Source organism: Panonychus citri, unplaced genomic scaffold, assembly GCF_014898815.1.
Source record: "Panonychus citri isolate SS breed McGregor unplaced genomic scaffold, ASM1489881v1 Contig00144, whole genome shotgun sequence".
NCBI classification, from domain to species: domain Eukaryota; kingdom Metazoa; phylum Arthropoda; class Arachnida; order Trombidiformes; family Tetranychidae; genus Panonychus; species Panonychus citri.
Window position 1 is genome coordinate 894,387 of NW_026515549.1, and position 27,320 is coordinate 921,706.

At 32.0% G+C, this 27,320-nt stretch overlaps 9 protein-coding genes across 9 annotated transcripts; 4 read left to right on the forward strand and 5 right to left on the reverse strand.

Moving 5' to 3' along the window:
* The first annotated feature begins 1 nt into the window (after position 1).
* On the forward strand, positions 2-4,577 carry LOC128396460 (signal peptide peptidase-like 2A). The gene is given in 3 exon segments (XM_053357052.1): positions 2-727; positions 2,466-2,826; positions 2,828-4,577. Coding segments are annotated over 3 exon segments (1,980 nt in total). The 5' UTR covers positions 2-195; the 3' UTR covers positions 3,915-4,577.
* Positions 1,228-2,168, reverse strand: LOC128396494 (uncharacterized). Its single transcript, XM_053357087.1, has 2 exons — positions 1,906-2,168; positions 1,228-1,749 (listed from the first exon to the last, which is right to left on the reverse strand). Exons 1-2 carry the CDS (start codon positions 2,163-2,165, stop codon positions 1,500-1,502), a joined length of 510 nt encoding a protein of 169 aa, XP_053213062.1. The 5' UTR covers positions 2,166-2,168; the 3' UTR covers positions 1,228-1,499.
* A 102-nt stretch (positions 4,578-4,679) lies between the features above and the next one.
* Positions 4,680-5,953, reverse strand: LOC128396563 (uncharacterized). Its single transcript, XM_053357165.1, has 2 exons — positions 5,282-5,953; positions 4,680-5,200 (listed from the first exon to the last, which is right to left on the reverse strand). Exons 1-2 carry the CDS (start codon positions 5,937-5,939, stop codon positions 4,680-4,682), a joined length of 1,179 nt encoding a protein of 392 aa, XP_053213140.1. The 5' UTR covers positions 5,940-5,953.
* Positions 5,938-8,214, forward strand: LOC128396465 (carbohydrate sulfotransferase 1-like). The gene is made up of 2 exons (XM_053357057.1): positions 5,938-6,583; positions 6,699-8,214. Exon 2 carries the CDS (start codon positions 6,705-6,707, stop codon positions 8,142-8,144), a length of 1,440 nt encoding a protein of 479 aa, XP_053213032.1. The 5' UTR covers positions 5,938-6,583; positions 6,699-6,704; the 3' UTR covers positions 8,145-8,214.
* A 268-nt stretch (positions 8,215-8,482) lies between these two features.
* LOC128396478 (uncharacterized) lies at positions 8,483-9,448 on the reverse strand. Its single transcript, XM_053357072.1, has 2 exons — positions 9,318-9,448; positions 8,483-9,251 (listed from the first exon to the last, which is right to left on the reverse strand). The coding sequence occupies exons 1-2, from the start codon at positions 9,355-9,357 to the stop codon at positions 8,545-8,547; spliced, it is 747 nt and encodes a 248-aa protein (XP_053213047.1). The 5' UTR covers positions 9,358-9,448; the 3' UTR covers positions 8,483-8,544.
* Positions 9,449-9,763: 315 nt separating this feature from the next.
* LOC128396495 (uncharacterized) lies at positions 9,764-10,378 on the forward strand. The gene is made up of 2 exons (XM_053357088.1): positions 9,764-9,915; positions 9,978-10,378. The coding sequence occupies exons 1-2, from the start codon at positions 9,876-9,878 to the stop codon at positions 10,358-10,360; spliced, it is 423 nt and encodes a 140-aa protein (XP_053213063.1). The 5' UTR covers positions 9,764-9,875; the 3' UTR covers positions 10,361-10,378.
* Positions 10,379-10,871: 493 nt separating this feature from the next.
* Positions 10,872-11,843, reverse strand: LOC128396481 (uncharacterized). The gene is made up of 2 exons (XM_053357075.1): positions 11,686-11,843; positions 10,872-11,616 (listed from the first exon to the last, which is right to left on the reverse strand). The coding sequence occupies exons 1-2, from the start codon at positions 11,723-11,725 to the stop codon at positions 10,940-10,942; spliced, it is 717 nt and encodes a 238-aa protein (XP_053213050.1). The 5' UTR covers positions 11,726-11,843; the 3' UTR covers positions 10,872-10,939.
* An 818-nt stretch (positions 11,844-12,661) lies between these two features.
* On the reverse strand, positions 12,662-13,613 carry LOC128396483 (uncharacterized). The gene is made up of 2 exons (XM_053357078.1): positions 13,463-13,613; positions 12,662-13,395 (listed from the first exon to the last, which is right to left on the reverse strand). Exons 1-2 carry the CDS (start codon positions 13,500-13,502, stop codon positions 12,749-12,751), a joined length of 687 nt encoding a protein of 228 aa, XP_053213053.1. The 5' UTR covers positions 13,503-13,613; the 3' UTR covers positions 12,662-12,748.
* Positions 13,614-16,366: 2,753 nt separating this feature from the next.
* LOC128396468 (neuropeptide Y receptor type 1-like) lies at positions 16,367-18,954 on the forward strand. The gene is made up of 2 exons (XM_053357061.1): positions 16,367-16,802; positions 17,398-18,954. The coding sequence occupies exon 2, from the start codon at positions 17,489-17,491 to the stop codon at positions 18,653-18,655; it is 1,167 nt and encodes a 388-aa protein (XP_053213036.1). The 5' UTR covers positions 16,367-16,802; positions 17,398-17,488; the 3' UTR covers positions 18,656-18,954.
* Positions 18,955-27,320: the final 8,366 nt, after the last annotated feature.

Consider the following 27,320-nt stretch of genomic DNA (forward strand, 5'->3'; position numbering starts at 1 on the left):
TTTTATTTAATTGTTAAACAATCAATCAACAAGAATAGTTCTTAGTTATTTAAAATGGTGATTCATTAACCTTTGGTTGTTTATCTCTTGGTATTTGTTATTATATTCTTTCAATATTTGTTCATCATCTCATTCGGAATCACAATCATCTTTAAACCCTTAGGCTTATCCAATAGATTATTGTAAAGAAAAATCATGAAATTGGTTAATTTATTTCTACCAACTAATTGTCTCCATATTGTTGGATTACTTTTAGCTTTATTCTCTACTCAATCATTGTGTTTACCGAGCCCATTCTCGGATTCATTGTCGTCTTCAAATGATGACTCATTTAACCGGACATCCTCTCATAAATATCCAATCATTAAGAGATCTCCAAGATCACCCTCATCACCATCATCATCATCGTCATCTTTAGCCTCTAATTCAAATCAAACAAATTCTCAAGATCGTTTACCAGTATCATTTGGATTATTTGTTACAACAGCAAATTCATCAGCTATTTCATATTGTATGGCTCATTTTAATTATTGGACAATTTCTAGTAAACCAGATAACTTTTACAGTCTCGTCAGGGTGGACAATATCAATTTCTGTTCAGCATCAGCCAGTAAACCTCCGTTTGTCCGTGATGACCCCGGTTCATACATATTAATCAACTACAATACCAAGTGCCCTTTAGCTGAACAAGCATTCAACGTTGCATCATTTTTTCCCAGAAGCAAAGGTTAGTTGTTTAGTCGGAAAATTGTTAACGAAAATTTCTCCCATTCTATTAATTGTTTAATAGAAACAATCGACTGGTGATTGACTGAACATAATTCTCATCAATAACAACAAGTTCAATATCAATGCCATGAAATCATCCATCTTACTCATCATCATTGAATCTGCTCTTGATACTCAGATATTACAATCAAGGGTTATCGTTTGTTCAATGTTTTCTTATTGTGTGAATTTAGTGACAGCAAATATCAAATATGATTGTCAAGTTATTGACACTATCAAGATTTAACCTTTTCAATGATTTGCTGAGAGCTCGTTCATTTAGTGATGAAAACAATTAGGAGGATATTTATGATTAGCTCTCTAATAAACTAGGAAGTAAATTATTGTTTCATTGATTAGCGATTAAATAATTGACGAATTCAATAAGTTTTAGGTTCCCTATTGATTCGCTCTGTCTTCTTAATTAACAGTTTATGCTTTCATTCAGTTGATCATTTTAATTGACAAAATATTTTCTTTTAGAACTTGAAGATTAGGGTTGGGTCAATAATTCATCATGTTACCTGTACAAGTTATAATTTGAAGCGAATCGAGTAAATTTCACCGTAAAAAGTTTAATTTACGGTCAGTGACTAGAAGACTGATTTTCATCAGAGTGAATCAAAATTTACGTTTTCTGGTGAAATCAATCACTTACAAGTTAATTTACTAATAATCTGACTGGTCTATTATCAACTTTCAACAATTTAGTCTCTAGTGATTTACAAACATCAAGTTGACACTCTAAATGAATTAGTGTAAGATTTTACCAAGTTTATCATTTTCTTCATCTCTTTATCGCCCCTTGGCCTAAGTCCAAATTTCCAAGTCTGTCGACCTTGACCACCGTATTTATCATTCCAGTGAACTTTAACTTCTCCTCGATTTCCAACCTTTTTGTCATTTCTTTCAATCAGATGAGCTTCATTTCCTCGACGATAACCAGATTCGTATGCATCAGGTTCTGGTGATCGAATAAACCTAAATAGAAAACAATTAATAACATGACTTAATCAAATTCTAAATCAAACATGCTAATTCAATTGACATCACGCTTTTCATTTCCATTATTCTATCATGAATTATTTATAGCTTTAAAATTAGCCAAAAAATTACAATTATCCAAATTCTACTCACTGAAATAAGGTTATCCTATTATATTGATCAGCTGAAGTGACGTCGTTGTCTCTTTTGTCATCGTCGTCAGTGTCACTGTATCGGTGTTTGGTCATTGATAAATTATCAAATTTTCTGTGAATCTCATCATTAATTGGACTCTGTCTTGATGATGTGACATTGTTTATATTAGCACATGAAATTATTTCAATAATAATCATCAGTAAAATCACACTTAGATTTAAACGGCTTGGAAACATTTCCTTATTTGAACACTTCATGAAGCTTAGTAACAATTTTTATATCTTTCATTGTGCTAATTGAATAATATCTGTTATAATACATCACAAATTCTAATTCAGATGAAAACTTGTCAACAATTGTGACAATCGACCGTATCAATGGGTGCCAATTATCAGCTTGATGATTTTTTCTGTTCGAAGCAATCAAGTTTTTAATTAGATTGAAGGAATTGTTTACCTTTCAGGTCAACAACTAATCCGGATATTACTTTTTGATTATTTTTTATTTCATCTTCAATCATTAATTGGTTTTTTTCTCACTTTTTTATTATTATTTAGGTTTGATTATCTCTCTGCCCAATGATGTCAATGTTTACAATTTGTATGTCCAAAGAAATGTCACCGATCCGAAATTTATCATCGCTACGATTGGGGAAGATTCGACTGCTGAAATCTTATCAAGATACGGAGATCAAATTAAAGCCATGGTTTATGCGCCATCCGATGATATCGCCGATGATAGAGGAATCTTTGATTCCAGTTTGATGGGTATTTGGTTTATTGCTGTTTTTACTGTTGCTATTGGTGGATTTTCATCTGGAATCCTCAGATATGGACTATTTTTGAATCGTCAATTGCATGATGGGGAACTAGAATTGGCACAAGCTATTGGAGAAGGCGAAGATGATGAGCAAAGAAAGAAAAGCTAAACTAGATGATTCGAGTTTAGATGTTACCCCGACAACTGTTGTCTTTTTCGTAATCTACATGTGTGTAGTCCTGTTGATTCTGTATTTCTTTTATTCGTACCTTGTCTTCATGATGATTATCTTCTTCGTCGTTTTCTGCACCATTTCAATCTACTCGCTCATCACTGGCCTAACTGTTAATTATGTTGCTCCTCGTTTGGTTGGCAAATGGGCTTTATATGGTTGGCGTATTGGTGTTACTTTGGTTTCGTTGATTGCTCCAGTTGTTTGGTATTCCATCCGTAAAACAAATCAAGCTTGGAGTTTACAAAACGCATTGGCCATGATATTTTGTATTCACGTTTTGCAAATGCTTAGATTTCCTAATTTCCGAATTACCAGCCTCTTACTATCTCTTCTTTTTGTCTATGACATTTTCTTTGTTTTCCTTACCCCTTTCTTGACGAGCGATGGTGAATCCATCATGGTTAAAGTTGCCACTGGTGGAACAAGTTCTGAACCATCTTACTCTTTTGGATCGAAAACAGTTAGCGAATCTCTACCTGTTGTATTTCAATGGCCTCGTTCAATGACATCATCTCTTCTCACCGATAAATGTTACCAAGGTCGAGTCTTCTGGACATCGAAATTGGGTTTTGGTGATGTTTTAGTTCCTGGTTTCTTGGTATCCTATTGTCATGCCTTAGATTTATTCCAAAAAACACCTTATCGATTGTACTTTGTAGTTGAATGTATCTTTTATGGAATTGGGCTTATTATCACATTCGTTGCTCTTCATTTGATGAAGCAAGCTCAACCCGCTCTCCTCTACCTTGTACCTTGTACACTGATCCCTCCACTGGTGATCGCCTGGTTCCGCAATGAAATACATATCCTTTGGTATGGACCTGAACCTGCTGCTATTGAGGCTCTCAAAAGACAACAACAATCCCAGGGAAATGACGGAGAAACGAGACCTGCTCTTAACAGTGTATCAACTGACCCAAGTGAACCTTCACAACCAAATAATCCAAAAGAATCTCTTGTCAATGACCAATCAGCTGATACATCGAATCAGCAAAATATTCAACGTTCTTAAAGCAAACAATTTCGTATAAAATACTTGTTAACCAACCAATCATCCCGGTGATTCTATTTATACATTTTCTCTATCAAAAGCGTTTCAACTCTCCAATTTTCACAGATAAAAGTTGAAACATTTTCAAGGCAAAAGCTTTTCCAAAACTTGGAGCTTGATAAAATCTACTCTTACTCTTAATTCAAAAATAATCATTCCAGCGATAAGATTATTGATTAAAGCGATCTACCCATCTAATAATTTCAGCAAAACTTTCATCGCAAGTGGATTAATTTGGTTTAAATATCAAGTGCCTTTTACAATTGAAAATCTAAACAATTGTCAACTGACAAGCTATTTGCAATCTCCTTTGCAATACTTCATTTCGGATCTCTTTGCATCTCTATCATCGCAAATTCATTTGAACGATAATCTGTTGATCAAGTGCCTGTTCATCCTCTCAAACATCAAATTAAAAGAAACAAGCAAATGGTGTAACATAGATAATCCAAAATCCGAATGAAAAATTTTTAATACAAAAGTATTAACCTTTTTTCCAAATCAATTAGAATAGATAATCTTCATGTTCTCATCTTTATCATCAATGTGCTGTATAAAACTTTATCCAAATAGCATTTGATTTTTCCTCATTAAAAGTTAAATCAGTTGCTGATTATCTGTGAATCCTAGAGATTAATTTTTTCGATTAATTAAATTCTCACTTTGATCAGTTAATCCAAAAAATTATGGAAATTATTAATTTAATTCTAATTATAATTCAATACATTATCTGTAATATTTAGCGAACTCTGGATCGTGGCCTGGACAAGCTGACGTTTTATTATCATTGTCGTAATTAAGACGAGATTTAGTTGAGCAACATTCACATCCTTTAAGTGGGTTGAGCGGAGTTCGAAGGCAAATCGCTCCTCGTCTACCAAAAACCGAACTTCTAATTCCCGTGAAACTCGTGGTTGCTGGAGCCAATGGATTACTGATACAAGGTTGAGCCTCGAAAAGACAATTTCTCAATGAACCGACTAATGCCAAAGTCGCAAAGAAGTGACTACACATCGGGAATCCATTGCAGATCAGTTGATCTTGAAAATAATACGGTACATTAAGAAAGATATCAGTATCAGCTGTTGGAAAAGGATAACCTAATTGAAATGCAATCGCTCTGAGATCACTTAGAACTGGAATCGGGAAATTGAATGTTGATAAAACTCTTGTGACAACCAAAGCATCTCCTTTTCCGGGCATTATTTTATTAGATAATGCGAATGGAGCTGTAGATGAATCTAAGGCTAAATTTGAGTAAAATATCCGAGAATTAGTATATTCTATTCAGGTGTCGATTATACAAATGTGCTAATACTTTAACTTACCAACAGTCTCACCCATTGTGAATCCATATCGTTCTTTAAGATATTGACCTGCGAAAGCGGTAGCATGTGAACCTGCACTGTGTCCACCGAAAAAAATTTGACTTGGGTCAATTCTTTTCTCTTTAATTGCATAATTCATTGCGTTCGCTGTGAGACGACCCACAACCTCAGAATTAGCGGCACAAAGAAAAATGTTAATCAACGGGATTGATATTTTACCGAACTGTCGAGGATTAGCCCCTCGAGTCCAATCGACCATTACAACTTGTTTATATTTGTGAAACAAGGCCAATCCAACGGCAAGAGTTAATTTGTCTGCATAAGAAGCGAAACAACCATGAGCGTAAAACGCAAGATTAGTTTGAGGCTTCAAGTCCTTTAATGTACCGAATTGACTTTTTTTTACTTTCGGTGTCATCACATGATAGGTCACATTAACCTCACTCGGTGAGTCGGGACACATTATAAGCGGTGGAAGCAAAATGATCATGGCTGATATGAAAGGAGTGATACACCCGATCTCGTGGTAACACACGGTTCTGAAACAAGGCACTAGTGCGTTGACATTAATTAGTGGATCTCCATTCACAACTAACAATTGATAAAATCCAAAAGCAATTAACAAAAAGTTAAAAGGTCGAAATTTAAAAATTAACATGATAAAAAAAGACGAAAATCGAAATGAATGAAATGAATGAAAGAGATGAAAATACAATTGGCATCAATTGCGTTATCAAAGGAGTGATTAAATTATATCAAGTTCACTCTCCGAACGATTAACAAAAGATTCATACTGAGACTAATCTTAATCTGCGGGCTAATTAATATTGAAAAGATTCAAGGTAATCAAATTGAAACAATTATCAGGGTTCCAGATATCAGCTGGACTAATTAATTACCTAAACTATTGATTTTCTTTACCACAAGAAAACACAATAAATCTAAACATGTGCAAATGGACAATTCGTAATCTGAACGTTAATCACGTTCTAGAATGAATTATGTTAATTAACCAGAATCTTCGTCAAGCCATTTCGTCCCTTTTGTTGTCGTTCTATGGATCGTACTAACTAAAGTCAAACCAAAGCACCGAAGGAAATTCAAAGGAAATTTGTCAGTAATCAAATTCTACAATTTATTTGATCATCTTTGTTTGTAAAATGAGTAAATCTAATTTAAAACAAAGAACTTTGAAGCTGATCAATTGATTGACTTTAAATTGTTGATTTTTCTTTGTCAGTCTAATTGTAGATGAGAAGAAAAGTTATTTGTCATTGTCGAAAAGAGAAAATTTGACTACGTGTAAGTTTTACGTCGATTTAACTGAATAACTCAAGTATAACTGAATAATTTTCGTCGTTGGTATTAAGAAAATCGTTCGTTTAATCTTATTTAATTTGATCTGTTTTTTTGGTAGCTAAAAATGGAGAAATACGTCAGCGTGTTAATGGTCTTGCTGATTGGTCTCAGTGTTGTTTTCGTGGCACAAAATGGATTCAATCGAAGTTGGAGTGAATCGACTAGTTCAAGCAATTCTTCGTCGTCTAATCAACCAGTAAACTCGAGAAATAATTTGCAATCAAACCAGTTTACTAACGAGCCTCTGAATCCTTCGAGTAATCTGCCGAATGAAGTTCAACCCAACCAGCCAAATGCTCCAATAAATCCAATGCCTAATGGTATTGAAATGAAAATAGCTATTAATGGACCAGCAAAAACTGTAGACCATTCAGCTGGTTCGAACTCCGAAGAAGATACAATTGATGATGAGGCCGAATCAATAGATGACAAATCAGGAGAAAACTCGGATGGTAACTCGATGGAACATGAACATAAAGAACATCACCATGAAGAACATCATGAAGAGCATCATGAAGATACTCAGACTCCAATAGATGCGAACGATCAAAATATCAATTACATCTTTTTAGTTTCTTATTTTAGGTCCGGTTCATCTTTCGTCGGAGATTTACTTCAACAAACTGATTCAACGTTTTACACATACGAACCTCTCAAATTTTTTGATTTCAATCACAAAGTTGATGCGGAAGATGAAGAAGAGGCTCTCAGAATTCTTCAGAATATTTTACATTGTTTGCTCAATCATGAAGAAGAATATTCTGATTGGGTCTGTTTCAGAGGAAAAACTCACGGTGGTTGGAACTTTGCTAGAAATCAACACCTTTGGAAATCATGTGAATCGGATCCATCTGATTGCTGTGACACAAATTATGTTGACGGTGTTTGTTCTCGAACAAAAACTCGAATAATTAAGGAAACTCGAATTTCGTTGTCATCAATTGAGAAGCTCTTACAACGTTTACCTCCAACGACCAACATCAAGATAGTTTTCCTGGTTCGAGACCCAAGAGCAATCTATCAATCAAGGAAACATTTTCGATGGTGCAAGACCAGTTCATGCATAGACTATGAAAAATTATGCGAAGATTTGACCTCAGACCTTGAAGTTTACCCTCGATTAGTTGAAAACTATGGAGATAAAATAACGATGGTAAGATTTGAAGATATTGCTCTCGAACCATTTGAAAAAGGTGAAGCTCTTTATAACCGTGTTAATCTTCCTTACACATCGGAGACTATAGATTATATTTACAATCACACCAATGAAAATAACGTCGATAATAATAGTCCATATTCGACATTGAGAAACTCGAAACAAATAATCACCAAGTGGATCGATAATCTAAATGAAACAATCGTTGACGCGATACAAGATTCATGTGGATTCGTTTTCCAGCAATTAGGATACAAATCTGTCGTGTTATCTGAGATAAATCAAAGTTCTGATATTGATTTGAATGAAATTTTCGAAATGTCTTACCCACAACCAAATCATTTATGATTAAATTAAATTCAATTAAATGTGAAAACTAATCGCTATTCCAAATAAAGCGCCTAATTCAAAATCTTCATTGAATTTTTGTAAGAATCAATCGTTTCCATGCTGAAATTTTCAGACTCTCTCAACTGAATGGCAGTTATTAAATGTATTTTCACTAATAGATCTCTGTTATTTGCAGAGATTCACAAATTATCACCATAAATCAGATGATTTCTCAATTGACTTACAATAGCTCATCATGTTTACTTACAGCTAAAATTGAGCAAAGATAATTTTCATCGAGTCCTAAGTAGTTAATAAGAGATAAAGTTTTCTGAAAGAATTTTGAGAAAGTCGAATAATTTTTGATGCAAAATTTTATTTTTTATTCTAAAGTTAGAAGATGAATGAATGGAAAATTTCATTCAACAGAAAGTTGAGTTGTAATATCAACTGGTAATGGAGTAGTGGTAATTTCTGGTGGAGTTGTGATAATTTGTAATTGTCTATAAAACATTGACACTATTTCTCCGTATCTTTCAACGATCGGAGTCGCTTGTGCTTCATAAGTGACGGCCTTTATATCAACAAGAACTGTGGCAAGTTGATGATCAACGGAATTCGCAAGAACTCGGATCTGTCCATTTTCGGACTTCGTGAAATTTTGTATGTCGTCTCTGAAGGCCCCAACCCCGTCAGTTAATTTTGTGACAACACTAACTAGTGGGAGTTTGGAGCTGTTTATACCTTCAATGATCGCTGATGAAGTGTTATTGGTGATGTCAGGAACTCTCAGGTAATCGTATTCATGATTGAATGTTTCGTACAAAATGGCGAATTGGCTTATGAAACTTTTGATTGTTCTTTCATAAGTATCGTCACCACAGATAACTTGGGTTTCGTCCATCAGCTCGATATCAGACTTAAGAACTTCGAAGCTTTTGGTCATCACTTTACAAAGATTCTCTTGTTTCTCATTGATTCCAACTGATTCACTTACGACTTTAATTTGTCCAGTTTCGTGTTCGATTCTATTCAAGAGAAGCGATTTGACCAACTCAGGACTGTATTTACTCGCAACTTCTTCGAGGAAAGAACTTTTGGTAGCACAATTAACTTGAGCGCTTCCTTTTCATATCAATTAAAAAAAGTTAGAATTCAATAAACAGAAATAAAGTAATAGAAAACACTTACCCAGATAAAGTAAAGTGACAATTAAAACTTTTGAGACCATTTTTGATGTTTGTCAACCGATTGAGATTTTAACTAATCACTAATGTGGATTAAAGCAACTGTATTCTACTGAGTTTAATGAGTTAATTCGCAAAGTTGCGTTGATATTTATATTCGTTTGATTAGATTATCTCTTTGTTGAAATTATCAATTGAATGTTTTTTTGTTTCACCTTATCAAGAGAAGCATCTTCATCAAAACAATACCTATGACATAATATTACTAATTATTATGGAAAAATAAAGTTACCTGCAATCAATATATTTAACAAAAAGCTGAAAAAACACCCATTCGATATTACAATAATTAAAGCAATTAGATTACCATGTTTTGATTTTACTGCTTTTATTATGATACCCGAACAATACAATTAAAATTACTGGCAGTAACCCAGATAAAACTCTGATTATTTCTAATTATTAAAGTATTAGCTATTGGATAATACTGAAGGAGAATCAGTTAATAATACTGAGTTAATTTCTATTTTTTCAGTTGAAACATTGAAACAAAACAATAAACATGATTAACAAATTGATTGTTGCCACTCTCTTAATTCTAGGTGAGTTCGATACCAAAATGTCAACAGTTGATTAATTTTCGTTGTTTCTTTTAATCTCCTAGGATTCACTTTGACTCAATGTAAAGTGGATGAAATTGATTTTATCAATGAGATGACAAGAGAATACAGTCCATCCTTGGTCGCTGAGATGCTTGTTGAGCGAATTCAACTTCGATCTTCCGAAATCAAAAGAATCAATTCTTCCAGCGAAATAAGTGATCAACATCATACTCTTTGCTCGGTTATACTTTCGACATTCGATGTTCTTCTGGAAGATATCAAACGATGGGAGAAATGTCCAGTTCTTTGTGGTAACTCGGAGTTTTCCAGGAAATCGAAATATTTTACTGGTCGATATAAACTGTTGATTGATATTTTCAATCGAGAGTCTAAATCATTGTACGTTCCTTTGATTGGACGTGCAAAGTACTTTCTCTCTTATTAAATGATTATTCATATTCGATTATTATATTGACAGATTAATAAGAATAAAATGGATTTTAAAGCAACAAAAAATTAAGCTCGAATTATTTTCTTAATGGTTTCTTTTCGCATGTCGTATTTAACATAAAAAAAATAAATTATATTATTATATTAAGTGGATAAGAATGATGCAATTGTCATAAGGTCGCTCGGAAGAAAACACGAACACGAACTCGAATCGTTCAACTCATGGATCAGCCAACTTGAGGTAATCTCGATTTGAAAATAAACTTCAGGATCAAATTGCTCGGAAATAAACAGAACTAGTTCCCTTGCGATCATCTCTCTTTATATTAACAATATGAAGATGGAATAATTAAAATCCACCCGAATAACTATTCTTTGAATACTCAAGATGTATCACTGGACGATATATTATTAATATATAGTCACTAATTACTTATAAAAAATAACTTGATACAAGAGATCAAGAAAAATAAACAGTAATGATTGACAGTTGATGATATGATATGTGATTTGCAAAAGTAAAATTTTTATTCGAAAAGATTAAATTGGTTAGTTACAATTTAGCTCGTCGATATTATTTAGACAATTCAATTTGTCTGTAGAAAATGTCAATTGCTTCCTCGAACCTTGCAAGTAAATCTAACAAAGTTGCTTTCGGGGATGAAGGTGATTGAGTTTTCCATGAGTTAATGGTGGTAATCATATTGTTCAGCTCTTGTAAAATAGCGTGACCGAGGACCTTAATTTCAGAAGAAGTCTTTTCATTATCAACAATCTTCTTGATTTCAGTAATATAAGCATTAAGTGATGTTACAGCTTTTCCAGAAACTACAGTGGAAATATCTGTCACCGTTGAGGTCAATTCACGAATGAGATCTTCAGGAGACTTAGCACCGATGTTCGGAGTCTTCAGGGCCTCGAATTCAGTGTCCAAAATTGTGATCAATAAACTGAATTGTGAGATGAATGACTTGATATTCTTGGTGTAAGTTTCATCGCCACAGATAACTTGTTGCTCGTCCATGGAAATAACATCGGAACGAAGAGTGTCAACAGCTCGGAAAATAACTGAACAAAGGAATTGTTGTTCTTGGTTGATTCCGACTGTTGAATTCAACTCATTAATTTCTTTTAATTTATGATCAAGTCGACTGACCAACAATTGCTTGACCAAAGTTGGACTGTATTTGGTTGAGATGGTGGTCAAGAATTCAATGTCTTCAACAGCACTTGAACCGATCAAGGTACAGCCTGAAAGTAATCATGTTACATTATTAGTATGATGGTCATTTAATTACGAAATATAAATCAAGAACTTACCTAAAACAAAACAAAGAGCAATTAACGATTTGTTGAACATTTCAATCAATTAGTAATTAGTAACTATTGAAACAAAGGTTGAATGTGTAATTAACTCTAATTTGGATTGTGGTTTAAATTCATTTATTCATTTGTTTTTATAACAATCAATCAATTGTTCAACAAAGTTAATTATCAATGATGATTAAAACTTTATCACTCTAATTGTTATTGTTATAAAACCAATGACTGGAGTACCAAAAGATTAAATATGATAAACCCAATCTGTTAATCTAATCAGAGATTTAACCAGAATTCCTGATAGCATTGCTAATCTAATTTCTGTTAACCTTCTAATGTATTAATACTAATGTGTTGAACATAACAATTAAATTAACAACTAATTAGCTTCAGCCTTTGTTATCATAAACTAAAATGTGGGCAAAAAGTTTCTTGACCAATCCCCAATCTTGAATATTTTAAGTTTGGAACACTTTCCTTGAGTTATCTCTGAAAAAGTTAACAGTTGATAATAAAACTCTTGAAAAAATATCAGATCAAAAAATTAGATTGATCATATCAGATCAAAGCTAAACTTTACCGTTCATAATAATTAATTAAAAGTTGATCCTCTGAATTGCAATCACCGTTGCATAAGCTGAGTTTCTTTTAAGGTTGAAACATTAACTTTATGATAAATCTTCAATTGAACCATTAGATCAAATAATAGCTAATGATTGGTAATTGATAAAATAAACTCCCACACTACAGAAATTGAAACAAAAACAAATCAATTGGGGTGATTAGTTTTAAAACAACAAACAAGATTAGTTTTAATTGTTTTCCTTTTGAGGAAAATCGGTGATGGAATTCACCTCGAATTTAGTAATCACAGTAACAATCAAGTACAAAGTACGATCTTTTATAACTTTTCATCAATTATCATTGATCAGGATCAATTATTTCAGATTTATTATGAAAAAACAAAACATTCGGGTCCAGTTTTATGAAATTATTTTTAATATTAATACTTTTTATTTGATAAGACAAAGCATATTGACCAGTGGTTATTTTAACGTGACATTTATTGTGCAATTAGAATTTCATATTGTCGGTAGAAAGAGAATAATATTTCTTTCAAGTGGTACATTTCTGCTTTCAGATCAGAATTTCCGACTTTAATAACATCGTAAAGAGAAGATAGTTGCCGTTTAGCAGCGTTTCCATAAGTCCGAAGAAGATCATTTTCGGCAGTTGAACTTTTCGATTCGATATCAGTTCTGTAAATATTAATCGAGTTCAAAGCTTTATTCTGGCAGCTATTGCAAGAGGTTGCTAGAAGATCAATTATCGCCGACGGAGTGTCTTTCGTTAGATCAGGAATTCGAAGTGAGTCCAACTCTTTATTAAAAGTTTCTGTCAATTTAGCGAATTGGCTAATGTAACCTTTAAGTATTTGGTCGCTACTTTCGCCCCCATAGATACTTTCAGTTTGGTCCATAAACTGGAGACCAGTTTTGACGCTTTTTAAGCTTTTGATTGTATTGTCACAAAGCTCAACTTGTTTTTTATTGATTCCAACAGAAGATTTGACCAGTTCTATTTGTCCAATCTTGTGGTCAATTCGTTTTCGGATCAAGGATTTCACCAAGGCTGGATTATATTTGTCAGCAGCCGCTTCAAGCCAAACAGAATCTTCGATCGGATTTGTACAGTAAATCACATTGATTCCTATTGATTAGAATTAATTAAATTACTTTATCTAGCAATTCATCACATATTATTAATTTAAACTTACCCAAGCAGAAAAGAGAGACAATTAAAACTTTTAGATCCATTTCGATAAAATGATTTAGTGAAACTGATCTAAGGAAATACAAAGTAAATTTATGATCAATTCAAGTTACCGAGAAAATGAACAGCAATCAAATGAGTTAATTAGCGATTTATTTTTATATTTTCCACAAATGATAAGACTAATCTTTAGTTAATATCAGAATCATATTGAGATACCAATTGCAAATTCTTATGTAATCAATTCATTGTGGTTGGAAACATAAGGATTCGTATCACAATATGTTCAATGTGATTTGAATTTGATTGAGCTCATTGAATGTTTGATCATTTTGAAACAATTCTTTCATTTGAAATGACAATTACTCGACTACATTAGTTATATTCAATTGATAAAAACATTTCGCTTTTAACTGTGATTAATTATGATAGAAATAAATATGTTCTTCATTCAAAACTCAACTAAAATATCATCATCTTAAATAATCAGCTATTTAATTCTGCTATTATCTCAATATTATATTATTTTATTTATCAATTAAATTGATAACCTTTCTATTATTATTTTACTATATTAATAATTCATGAATCTGATGGACTCACTTGAAGCATTTGGTTGAGACCTAGTTGCTGATCTACGCGATGGTGTTACTGAGACTTGTGATGGTCAATTAGATTAGAAAAGGCTCTAACCAAGGTAACAATTAGGTCTCGTAAATTAAATTATTAATATAAACAGACCAACGTGCTCACCTTGTGTTAATTCAAGTTCAAACATTTGTTGTTTTCCATTGACTCTAAAACTTGTAAATGATGAAAAATTTTGTTTCATCTCTTAGAAAAAGTAATTAGTCTAATTATCTCATTTCAACCGCTTCTATACTTTTGATCTTTGCTGTATTTACAGTCAACAAAATGAATACCCTCTTTTTACATCTCTTTTAACACCATTAATTGTAATGTGCGTGTGTCTCTTTGATTCCTCAAAACACAATTAACCACCACTCTAATTAGTAATTAATAAGAACATTTGAAATCTCAACTTTAGTGATAAAAATGGCAACTTTCAATTCTATCCACTTGAAACAACGTTAAATTAGGTCTCGATTTCCAATCAATTTAGATTAGAAGGAGACTTGAAATGCAAATTCGTTAAATATTAATATTAATTTGTTTAATTACTTTGAATCGTTAAGTCTTTCAATTGATCAATGCGTAGATGATATTTGTTTTTATCAGTCTAATAAAAACTGATCCAAGAGCCAATGGATCCATTGACTTAATTGATAGTCGATAATTGGTACAACTAAATCAGATTAATTAACTATTTCATAAACTTACCTATGCTAAGTTGATGCTTCTCAATAGCATTTCCCTTGCCATTTTTAATCAGAAATTTACTTACGGAAGTGAATTCAATTTTATGAACAGAACTTTATAACTTTTTAAATTCTATTGAGAATTGAAACTTTAAGCGTGTTAGTAGACATAAAGTAATCAATCTCAGCATTTCTCATGAATGGAAATTCATTGATTATTCAGAATTAACAAAGATTTTTTTCCTTCTCTTCTTTTTTATGCAATTTCAAGTTCCGTAACTATCATTGAGTTTTCATACACTGAGTATTCATCAGCTAAGCAAATTCATCAACTCATTTTAGTTGTAGTTTGATGTAAATAAATGAAATATTAATCAATTCAAAGGACCTTTGGTAATGAAGATACAATAATGATTCTGAATGAGAAAAACAAACTGAGATTAAAGTTGTTGGATATTAACATTTTAAGAGTCTATTAATATCACCAGGGAGATGCTGGAAGAAGTAGATTCATATCATCTGATCATCAACAATGGAAGAATAATTTTAATAATTTAATCAAAAAGAATCAATTTATTCATCTTCATCATCATTCTTGAACAATTTATGAACAGAAATACTTTTTTTTTGTTCTATCATTAGAAGATAATTCATTGTAATGATGCTCAGTTCATTCATGCTTTAGATATCATGAAATTATAGCATGAAAAGTGTACAACATGTTAGTTTATTATATAACATGAATGTAATCTAATTCCAATTAAAATAATCATCTAAATTGAATAGTTGAGTTACTTTGGTTTCAGTTATAATATTTCATTTCCGTTTTCATCAAAAGCTCTGATAGACAGTTTCAAATTGATGATTCCAAGACCAACTGAATTAAATATACAAAATCGTACCTGAGACTGAATATTTCACAGGTACACTGTGTGTATGCTGTCAGTTGTATTAACCATGTGTCAACGTGAATAGTTTCAACTTGTTGATTCAAATGGAATATGAATAAGCTCATGAAAGGAAACGACATTTTCTGCCTTTTCTCATTAAGAACAACAAAGATCGTCTTGACATTTCATGATAGCTCATGGGTATTCGTTGAGATGAATTTAAGGTGAAACTTGTTTCTTTTCATTCCACACATCAAGTTACGAATTATTAATCATTCAATGGACTCTTTTTGTTTAGAGTAATTAAATTTCTGCTTTTACTCTTTAGCTGATTAAATAATAATCATTACTAAGATGATGGGTGATCGAAGTTGACATTTAATGTTGAGGATTAGGAGCAAAAAAGGTAAATCTTTGGAAAGTTTAATTGGGTTAACTTAATGGACCCAATTGAGATCATTAATTAAGAGTAAAAAGTTTGGAAAAGTTGAAAACTTTGAGAGACAAAAAATAGAACAGAAAAGATTTAAACTCCCCTGGAATCGTCAAGAATTATCGAGATAAATATTGATTCGAAATGGAAATGTATTAATACATTTTTCAAATTCTCTTAATTTATGCCAATGGATTCAACTTGATATGTTGAAACTTTATCCAGAATTTTGATGATCACATGAAGGGGAAGGTCAGATTGATGACATAAATTGTGGATGAGCAGGAGAGATAAATGAAGTTGTGAGTTTCTATAATTGAAAAAGTTTCAAAGGAGAAACATTTTGAGTTGAGCAGAAATTTAGTTGATTGTCATCATTGATTATCGTCAAATGAAAATATCAACAAAATTTTCTTCTCATTAATTAGTAAGATTTTATTTCGTCTGAATCTAATTTTCTACATTAAAATTGAAAGTTGATCATCATCATCATCATGGATTATCAATCAGATGACAAGTTACTCTTTACCTGAGTCTACAACATATATCACCAATATCATTGGAAATCCAAGTTTCATTGAACATCATTACACCAAATCAAAAAGTTCAATGTAAATTATATTTCAAAATTGTAATTCTGTACCTGAATTCATCTCTATTAGGATTCTGTTAACATACTCCCTGGTTATCAACCAACTCAGGGTAAGTATTCATTATTATCTTAAACCATTTTGTGAATCAACTCTTTTTGTTTCTTCAATGAACTTGATGAATTTTTATTTCACGTTTGTCAACATGTTACTTCAATGTTATTATATGATTTCTGTAGTTAAGAACTCTTATAACATGACCTTCTATTCTGATTGATTCCTATTGTTTGATTGACGAAAGCCCTTCATGGTTCTCATGAAGCAGAATATCATCTTTCGAGATAAAAAATGAAAGTGAAAAAAATCAATTTAAAGGGTATTAATTACTTGAGTTCTAAAACTAGAAAGTAATCAACCAGTTCCATTCGTTGAAACCAATTCTACTTCACTATTGTAACAAGATAATTCGATAAGCTATAGACATGATATATTGATTAGAATTGAAACTTGATAACAAAGTTAATCAATTACAAGACGAAAATAAAATTGAAAAGAAAACACGTGAACTTTTGTTAGCTTGGAAAAGTTCAAGTTCGATAAATTGATTAATTTCATTCGAGTCTTTTGTTTTCGTTTTCTTTGAAATCACTTGATATTTACGAATTTCATTTGTAAATCGTTTCACATTTTCTCATCTCTGATTTCAGATAATCTTCAATAGGTATTCTATTAAATTGGTTAATATTTAATTTGTTCAACTTGATCGTTTCCAGTTCCCAGACAAGGACAAGTTTCCCAATGGATTTACAGGTAAATCCATCGTTGATCTATCCAAAGATATTTGATAACAAGACAAGTGCGTTGAAAAGTGCCGACGTTCGTGAGGATAGTTTATTGGCTCGATTTGTCGATCAAAATGAAACAACTCGATTGATGTTGATTAATTACCTTTCATCGAACCAAAAATTGGACCCATTACTCGAGAAAACGTTAACCTTCATATGGATATTTTTCATCACCACAGGCCTCATTTCGAATTCAATATTAATCATTGTGATAATGTTTTCACGAAATTTACAGTCACCCAACACTTTACTTTTATGTAATCTATTCATTGCCGATGTAACTTACAGTCTATTGTCAATGCCCTTTACATTGGCCACCATATTGCACCGTTCGTGGCCCTTGGGGACAGTTTTGTGTAAAGCAGTTCCATTCATTCAGACCAATACCGCCTTCGTAACAGCAGGGACTGTCACCGCTATTGCGATCGACCGACAGTATCGAATAATGTGTAACTCTTATCGTGTCCATCGAATCAGCTTTTTCCACCCTTCATATGGACTTCGAATGTCAATATCGATTTGGTTATTTTCGATGGCACTTTCCTCACCTTTGCTCTATTTCCAACGACTTGAAACAGTTCTCCAGGTAGCTGATTTCTCTTTGGATATTTGCCATGAGATCTCATTCCATCCTAAACTCAGATTAATCTATCACTCTATTGTCTATGGATTTTTCATCTTTGTCCCAACACTGACTCTCGGTATTTCATATATTCGGATAAGATCATATCTTAATTATAATGGCATTGAAAAACGACGTCAGACTTATTTGTTATCAAGTTCAGGGATGAATGAGAATCAAGTTTCAATCCTAATACGTAAATTTGACTTTCTCCAGAAGGAGATTACATGTAATACCAAAGTCACCATAATACTTTTCATGGGAATTCTCATCTATGTTATCTCTTGGCTTCCCCTCTGTCTGTTCAACTTTTACATGGATTTTTTTCATTCCTCACTAACAGCGAGTGATATTACACTTCAAACGATAATATTTCATGTAATCGCCACCACTTCAGCCACAACAAATGCCTTCATCTATGGATATCTAAATACAAACATACAGAAAGAGTTGTCGAGGTGGTTTGATAAACTAATGGCTCGTAAGTGTTTCTACTGATCAACAATTACACTTAACTGATTATCTAAAGTAAATCTTTGAACAAAAGTCTTATTTAAGTTAATCACTTTCTGTTAAACAGCAAAATTACCACTTAATTAGTTTGATAATTGATTCATACTTATCGAACCAAATAATTAATTGTGATTAAGGATAACAATCATCATCATATGAGTTATTACACAACTTTAATTACATAAGCTGTTGCTTTCTGTTTATTTTTGTTCACCTTAATTGTTGGAAAAACATTGAAAGTTAATTACTTCTTAACCAATTCTTAATAAATTGTAAATCTAATAGATTAATTCTGCGGATTAAAAAATATTATTTTCTAATTATTATTTTCACTCAATAAATCAGAATAACAGAGAGAAAGATTTTAATCAACTCATTAAATTTTCATCATTAAGCTCATTTTTACACCATGATAATAATGAATTAATATAAAGTAACAATCAATCTTTCATCTAGTCATCAACAAATTGATTAAAATGGTGAAAATTTGATAAACAAAATTATCATGGAAACTCATTAATCTTGTCTGGTTTCAATCTGTTTAACATTGATTGAAATCAAATCTCACCAGAATTAAATTATTACAATATTGTAATTGAAATAATCATAATATTCATAATTCACTTTAGTACTGATTGAACTTTAATTCGTTAAAATTATCATGGAAAATGTTTAATTCATAGTGAATTGAGATCATAATAATACTTTGTTCATAAAGCTAGAATTCAATTTCACGACTATGGATTGAACATTTTAATAGTTCGAATGTGAATCGAATTACAGTAATGCCTTTCAAAATGACGCCCTCTCAAAATGACCCATCGTTATGGTAACATTAAATTTGGAAGATTTTTAAGTTTTAATTAGGATTAAATCTTATCAATTTGGTCTAAAAAAATGAAAATTAATAATTTCACTTCAAGTTCAGATTGTTACGAGGATTATAATTCATAATTATTTGTGTTTAGTATTTTTTTAATCTAAATAATTGATTAATTTCAACCCTTTCGAATGACCCGCTCTACAAATCGTTGTCAACATGATGGGTCATTTTGAAAGGTTTTACTGTACATTAAATATTTAGACTCAGGATTATTGAAAGAAGAGTTAGAAAACTTCGAGAACAATCATCAGCAATGGTTAATTCGATATAATAAACTACACGAGTCGTCACGAGGATTAATTTGTTTCGAAATCGTAATTCATATGGCTCAGAAATTTCTAAAATGAAACTTAAAACCGAATTCGGAAATCGAAAGTACTTCGGTAGACTAAACTGGATTAATTCAGGATTAGAATTAATTTTCAAATGATTTATTTCTGATAAAATAATAGATTTGGTATTAATATTAATTGAAGGTTTGAACCAATTCAGGGATTTTCTCAGGTCTTACAATTACCTAAAGATTCGTATGGGATTACCCGTGACCTTTACCACTTACATTTCCAATTATATATTTAATAACGAAAAGATTAAAATCTAACTCAATTCAATAAATCACAATATTGAACTATTCAGAATTAGAAACAAGAATAAAGGTGATTGCAGAGGTTCGAACCTTTACCTTTAGGAAAACAGATACTAATTCAATTCAAACCAAACACAGTGAGAACTATTCAGAATTAGAATCAAATGTGATTACAGATACTAGCTCAATTCAACACAAACACAGTGAGAACTATTCAGAGATAGAATCAAGATTGAGGTGATTTCAGAGATACTAACCTCAGGAGAAACAGATACTAATTCAATTCAACACAAATACAGTGAGAACTATTCAGAATTAGAATCAAGACAATGGGAGAAGGTGAGTTCAGAGGTTTGAACCTTTTACCATTAAATTAAGCACAGAATTCAATTCAACACAAACACAGTGAGAACTATTCAGAATTAGCACTTATTAAAAGAGATTAGCTTCGAAGCTTCAACAGTACTAGGTGAAGAATAATAGAAACAAAATGTATTTTATTGTAACACTTGACTATTAAGACTTAACACTTTCAAAATTAATGTTGGCTTTTTATAGCAACTTAAGAGGAAAAGGAAACAACTAAAGAATTTAGTTGATATGGAAAAAGCTAAATTGTTAGTCCAACAATTAAACATAATTAATTCTTTTGGGAATAAACAGAAATTTCGAAATTTATAAAAAAAAATAGAAAAATGGAGGAAAAGAAAAGAAAATGAGGGAAAGCAACATTTCTAGGGAAGGTTAACTAATTGCAATCCTTTGGGTTTTAAATGAGAAATTTCTAGAAAATAAAGAAAATTGTTAATCATCTTTTGATGATAAATGAAATTAAATGACTCAATTGTTAAGAGAGTCAACAATTAACCCTTCACATCCCCCGGTTTATGACTAAGACACTCTCCTGACAATTGTTCATTTTCAATTTCATTGGAATCAGGGCTTTCCTCGGGATTTGCTTCTTGTAAATTCGGATTATCTTTATCCTCAGATTCAGTTTCCCATGAAACTTTCTTTATCTTTAGTCGAGGGCTTAGATTAATATCAGAATTGGTTCTAAGTAAAGCGGGAAGATAACTTAGAACAGGTCGATTTTTATCCCAATTGTCTTTTTCATCTCGGCGGAAAATTGAGGATGATCTCCTTATATCTTTTCTTTATCTTTCTCTTCCTTGAGATCTTCATATCGTTGTTGGAATAAAGCTTTGAGTAATTCTTGATCAGGATAAACACAATTATCATCATTGAATGTTGGTGTTGATCTTACTCTCGGATTTAATTTCCATTCTTCAGGCCATTGCATTCGTTTCTGTTTGATTTCGTAATCAATGAAATACAAGAGGGCAGAGGTAATTGAATTTCCACAGGTAATTTCAGCATTTTGATTGTGAATTCCACCAAGAGCTTCAGCTTCATGTTCGATTTGATGATTTTGTAGAAGATATAATCGCATTGCTGTAATGGCTTCGACCACAGGTGAATGAGGTTCGGAGGTAATTGTGTATCCAGTAAACCACAAGAAGGCGATTACATGTAAGCTCATGGCTGAATGATAGTAAGGTGAGAAGAATTGATTGACTTCTCGACACTTAGGAAGTAAAAGTTTAATTTCGTAATCAGTAAAACCAATATTATTGAATTGATTAATGAGTCCAGAACCAACGATTCTTGAAGCACATGAAAGAAAGGTTATTATTTGATCACGAACAATGCGAAGATTTCGAGCATTTTTAAGATGAAATTTTCTGAGTCCATGGAACTTTGAATCCATACAATGACATTCAGCATATTTAACGAAAGTTTCATAAATTACTTTCATGTTTCCATCGATAATTGTAATCCAACATGGACGGGGTTTTTCTTTACCATTTTCCCATATTCGTAAACAAACAGAATTGATACAAAAAATGGTTGATTTATTTTCAATACCTTCAGAGGTTAATTGAATTGCTTCTAACTGTTCATTAGCTAGAGTGGGAAGAATAGCTTTAGGGCGACTTGACCAGGCTTCAGCTAATTGAGCTCGTCGACTTTCACGTCGTTCATTTGATTTTTCATTAGATGATAACTTGGGAGTCAAGTAAAATCTTTCCTTGTTAATTGATGAGGGAAATTGTTTTAAAAATTCCAAGGCTTTTTCAGATTGTTCTGAGTCCAATAGATCGAATGGATTAATTCGGGTAAACGGTGTTTCAGGATCTTCGATATTTGTTGAATATAAGACCATTGATGATGTTGATGAGGCAATTGATTCATTATCATCATCACCATAACAATTGACTTTAAATCTTTGCCAATTTACCGATGATTGTAACAGGTAATAGGGAATCTTATTCATTTTTGAATAAGGCCAATTACAGGCAGAGGGTTCAGGTTTAGCTGAGACGGATGGAAAACCAATTTTTCTCACCCATTCTTCACCTTCACTAAGAGGAATAGTTGGATCTTTTAATTGGGCTTTATTATTCCACCAATTAAGTGACAAATTAGTTTGAGCTCGTAATGCAGTAGAAGTTAGACTTGAGTCACCTTGAGCTTCTTTTAAAATATAAGCACAAACTTTCGCTTTTTCTTGCCAATTTACACGATGAGGTTTATCCATTTCTTTTACCTTTAAATGTTGAGGCAAGAGATTAGCCAATTTTCGAGGTTTTTCAACCAATTCTTGTTTAACTGGACCAGAGACAAAATTTAAAGTTAAATCTTTATCAAAGAAATAATCAACAGGTCCACGGCGACAGGTTTTAATGTGATAGGAATAAACATGATTTGCCAACGAGATTTTACACCAATCATGAATACATAAGAATTTGGCTTCATTGTAAAAAGAAATGATTGATTGTTTTTCTACTTGAGTAGCTTGTCGATAGATTTGTTGAGTTGAACTTTTTACCAAACAGTTTTCATCAATACAAAGAAATTCATTTGAATTCTTTGTTGGTTCCAAATTCGATTGAGTGATGAGATCTCGTAACCATTTGACACAAGGTGAACAATAGATTTTCTTACAATCTGAACAATTCAAGGGAACGATTGAAATTTGTTCACAAAAAGCACAAATAATTTGATTAATAATTGAAGTTAATTCTGAATGAATAACTTTTGCTCTTGATAAACCTTTAGGTAAATTTTCAAAATTGATAATTTTTATATCTTCAATAAGATTAAACTTGACCTTTTCTTTAATGAATTCGGTGTACCAATCTTTTTGTTCCGTATAAAGAGACAAGTCTCGGTCTAGATTTTGTTGAGCTGCATGGAAACTTTCAGGTTCTTGGTAGTCAGCGAATTTGAATTCACTTTTTATATTTGGGAACAGTTTTTGTTTCACATAGAGTCGAGATGGTGGAGGATAAGGAGTATCATCGACCAAATTTTTGGGTATTTTTCTAATTGAGTCAGCAGTTGAAACTGGTAGTGGGTCTTTTAGCTTTAAACGGGAATACATAACACTAAAATCTTCACTTTCAGGGGCATCTCGAGATGGAAATTCCCAACCAGAATCATCAGAATTTTCACCATCATTTAATTGATTGTTCTCAACGAGATTTTCATCATTCACTTGAATGGAATCAGTTGAAGATTTGATTGATTCAACATCAGAATCACAATTGATTGAAGGTGTTGGGCTTTTAGAAGCCATTGATGAGTCACAAGTTATTACTTTAACACTTTTAAACAATTGATTGTTAATTAGAAGATTTGATTTGATTTCACTTTGAAAGATTTAACAAAATAAATTTGATTCGAATCAACAATTAGTCTTAAATAGTAAATTAATTGGTTAATTAATTTGATCAACACAATTAACTCGTTCTCTTCAGAGATAATACAATTAATGGCGGGTTCAATTTTCTTTGTCTTTGACTTGACCATCGATTGTTGCGCCTCTGGATTAAGTTGATTAGCGGCAATTTTAATCTTTTTATCATTTGTTGATTTCGAAATCAAAATCTCATTAATTAAAAAGACTAATCTTTTTCTTTGTCTTAATGAGTAGAGTTTTCCATCATCAATTATTTGATTATTTTCGATAATGTCTCTTGTAGCAGTTTGATACTGTTTTCGTTTCTTTTTCTCTTGATCTTGAGATCTCAGATTTTCAGCATCAGCTTTTGTTTTATATTTAATCAGATTTCCATTCTTATCATTCATTTGAATATTAATTTCACTTTGTTTGAATGAATAGACATCCAAATTATCAATAGTAAAGTTGTCAACAACTGATTGTGAGCTTAAAGTTTGATTGTTAGTGGGGGAATCTATTGATATTTGATTTGTATTAACTTGTTTGTCGATGTTATTATTCACTTTGAGTTTGAATTTATCGATAAGTTCATTCTCTAAACTATCAGGAGATTCAATTAACCAATTATCTGAATTTATATCGAAATAGGTTTCTCTCAAATGTTTTAATTGTTCGGACAATTCATCGTAATAGGGTTTAGTTAGACTCAAATTAACAGTAAAATGTTCAAAGTTAATTGGATTAAGTAATAAAACACTTCCGAATCTAATTCCTAATACAAGAAATGGACCATGAAATTTAGGTGTTAACTTTTTGGTGGTTCCTAATGAAGGAGCTGAATTTTTAATCAGACAAAAGTCACCAACTAAATAAGGATTAGGCTTTGAAGCTTTTCTTATTATCGATTGATAATAATATTGTTGAGCGATCAAACGAGCTTTTGTTAATTTTCTCGCTGAATCAATTGATTGATTGGTAAATGAGGAAATTTCTAATTGATTATCCAAAGGCTTATTTGGATTTTTTCCAAAGATTAGAAAATAGGGAGAAAATTTATGAATTTTGTGAATGGATGAGTTTATTGAATAAACTGCATATTGAAGAACTTTTTCTAAACCTTCGTTTAACCCATTTTCGATAATATAAGTTCGAAGTCTGTCACCGATTGTTCGGTTTGTTCTTTCAACTACACCCTGAGATTGAGGATGATATGCGTTCGAAACATCATGTTTAATACTTTTCTTGGTTAAGAAAATTTCAATTTCTACAGAGACGAAATTTCGACCTCTATCTGTTTGGATAACTTTGGGTATTCCGAAAATTGAGAAAAATTCCTTTAGAAAGGCTTTGACTGTTAATGAGGTTTGATTAGGATAACTTTTAGCATACACAAATCGAGTTAATGTGTCAACTAGAACTAAGATAACTTTGGATTTACCTTTGTTATAAGTTAATGGCCCTTGGGCATCCATTTCAAGTCGATCAAAAACAGAATCAGGAATAGGTTTTAACGATGGGTCAGCATATGTAACATTACTTGGCTTAGCAACTTGACAGGTATGACAATTTTGACATAGTCGATTGATTTCATCATACAAAAGTGGCATCCAGAATCGACGGGAGATTTGAAGATACGTTTTCTCTGTACCGAAATGACCTCCAATTGGCGATTCATGTTCTTCAGCAAATAACTTATTTAACATTTCACTAGTTATTGCAATTCGTTGATTTTCATGTCCATAAACTGGTTTTCGATATAACATTTCATTTCGTAATGAATATCGTTTATTATAAGTTGATTGAGGATTGGTTTTTAAATCGTTGATTATATTTGCATATTCAGGATTTTTTAATTGATTTGTTATTATCTCTTCTTTCCAATTTGAATTGACTTTTAGATAATAAACAACATTAGATTTAATCACTTTATCAAATTGAAAGATTTGATTGAGTTGATTTTCTTCATCGGTTGTAGGTAAATTATAATAAGGTAAAGATGGAAAATTCATTTCATCTTGAATTAGTAAGAGATTTTCTAAATAATCTTTCTCTGGATCAATCTTCCTGTGATCCCATTCGGATTGATAGCGACTGAAACAATCACCAGGATGAATTTTACCTTCTTTATAAATTACTTTGTATTTGTAGGAATCCATCATGATACTCCATCGTTGGAGCCTTTGATTTTTAAAGTTGACTTTTGTAATTGGCACAAGGCATGGTGATCGGTTTCGATCAAAATTCATCACCTTCGAGATAGTGTCTGAATTTGTTGATACCAATTAGAACTCCAAGTAATTCCTTTTCACTCACAGAATAATTTTGTTGATGATTTGCAAGTTTTTGTGAATAAAAGGAAATAGGCAACCATTGAACAATTTTCTCAATTGGAACTTCCGATAAAGATGAATAATCTTTTGGAATTGGTTGATTAGGATCCTCTTGCATTAGAATGCCTCCAATTGCTAAGTCACTAGCATCTGAAGTTAATTTTCTTCTTAGATTTGGATCAAAATGAGAGAGTAAAGTTGTATCAATGAGAGCGTTTTTAGCTTATCCAAAGCTTCATAATCTTGTTTAATCATTTTGAACTTTCGTTCTTTTGAGACTAATCGATAAAGTGGAATTGCAAGTTGAGTAAAATTTGGGATATAACGTGAAAAATAGTTATAACATCCAAGAATTGATTGTAATTGTCTTACTGAAGTTGGACGTGGTAATCTTTTTAAAGCTTCGACTTTCTTTGGATCAGGTCGGATTCCATTACCATTGACTAAATGTCCCAACAATACCAATTCTTGACAACCAAATCGACATTTATCGGTTTTAATTTTTAAATTCCATTGCCGTAGACGGCTCAATACATTTTTAGTATTTTCCAATAAATCAGGCCACGACTTTCCGATAACAGGCACATCATCGAAATATCCAATGCACTCAGAATAATTCAGTCCTTCCAGAACTTTATTCATAAGTCGTTGAAATTCAAAGGGGGCACATGATAAACCCATTGGTAACCTTTTATATTGATATTTCCCATCAGGGGTTACAAATACTGTTTTACAACGTTCATCAGGCGGAATTTCAATTTGAAAGTATCCTTGATACAAATCAAACATGTTGAAGTATTTACCATTTCTCACTGCTTCCAAGCAATCATCCACTCGGGGCATTGGGTGGTAAATTAATTTTGTCATGCGGTTGACCGCTCGAAGATCATTTAGTAAACGATAAGATCCATCAGTTTTACTTATTAATAACGCAGGAGATCCACCAGGAGCATCAGAATGTTCAATAATATCGTTAGCTAAAAGATCCTTAATTATTTCTTGATAAGCTTTTCTTATTGTTATCGTACAAGGGTAGGGTTTTTGATATGGGACTTGATTATCGCCAATATCTATTCGAATAGGCCATTTCTGCCAGGGGACAA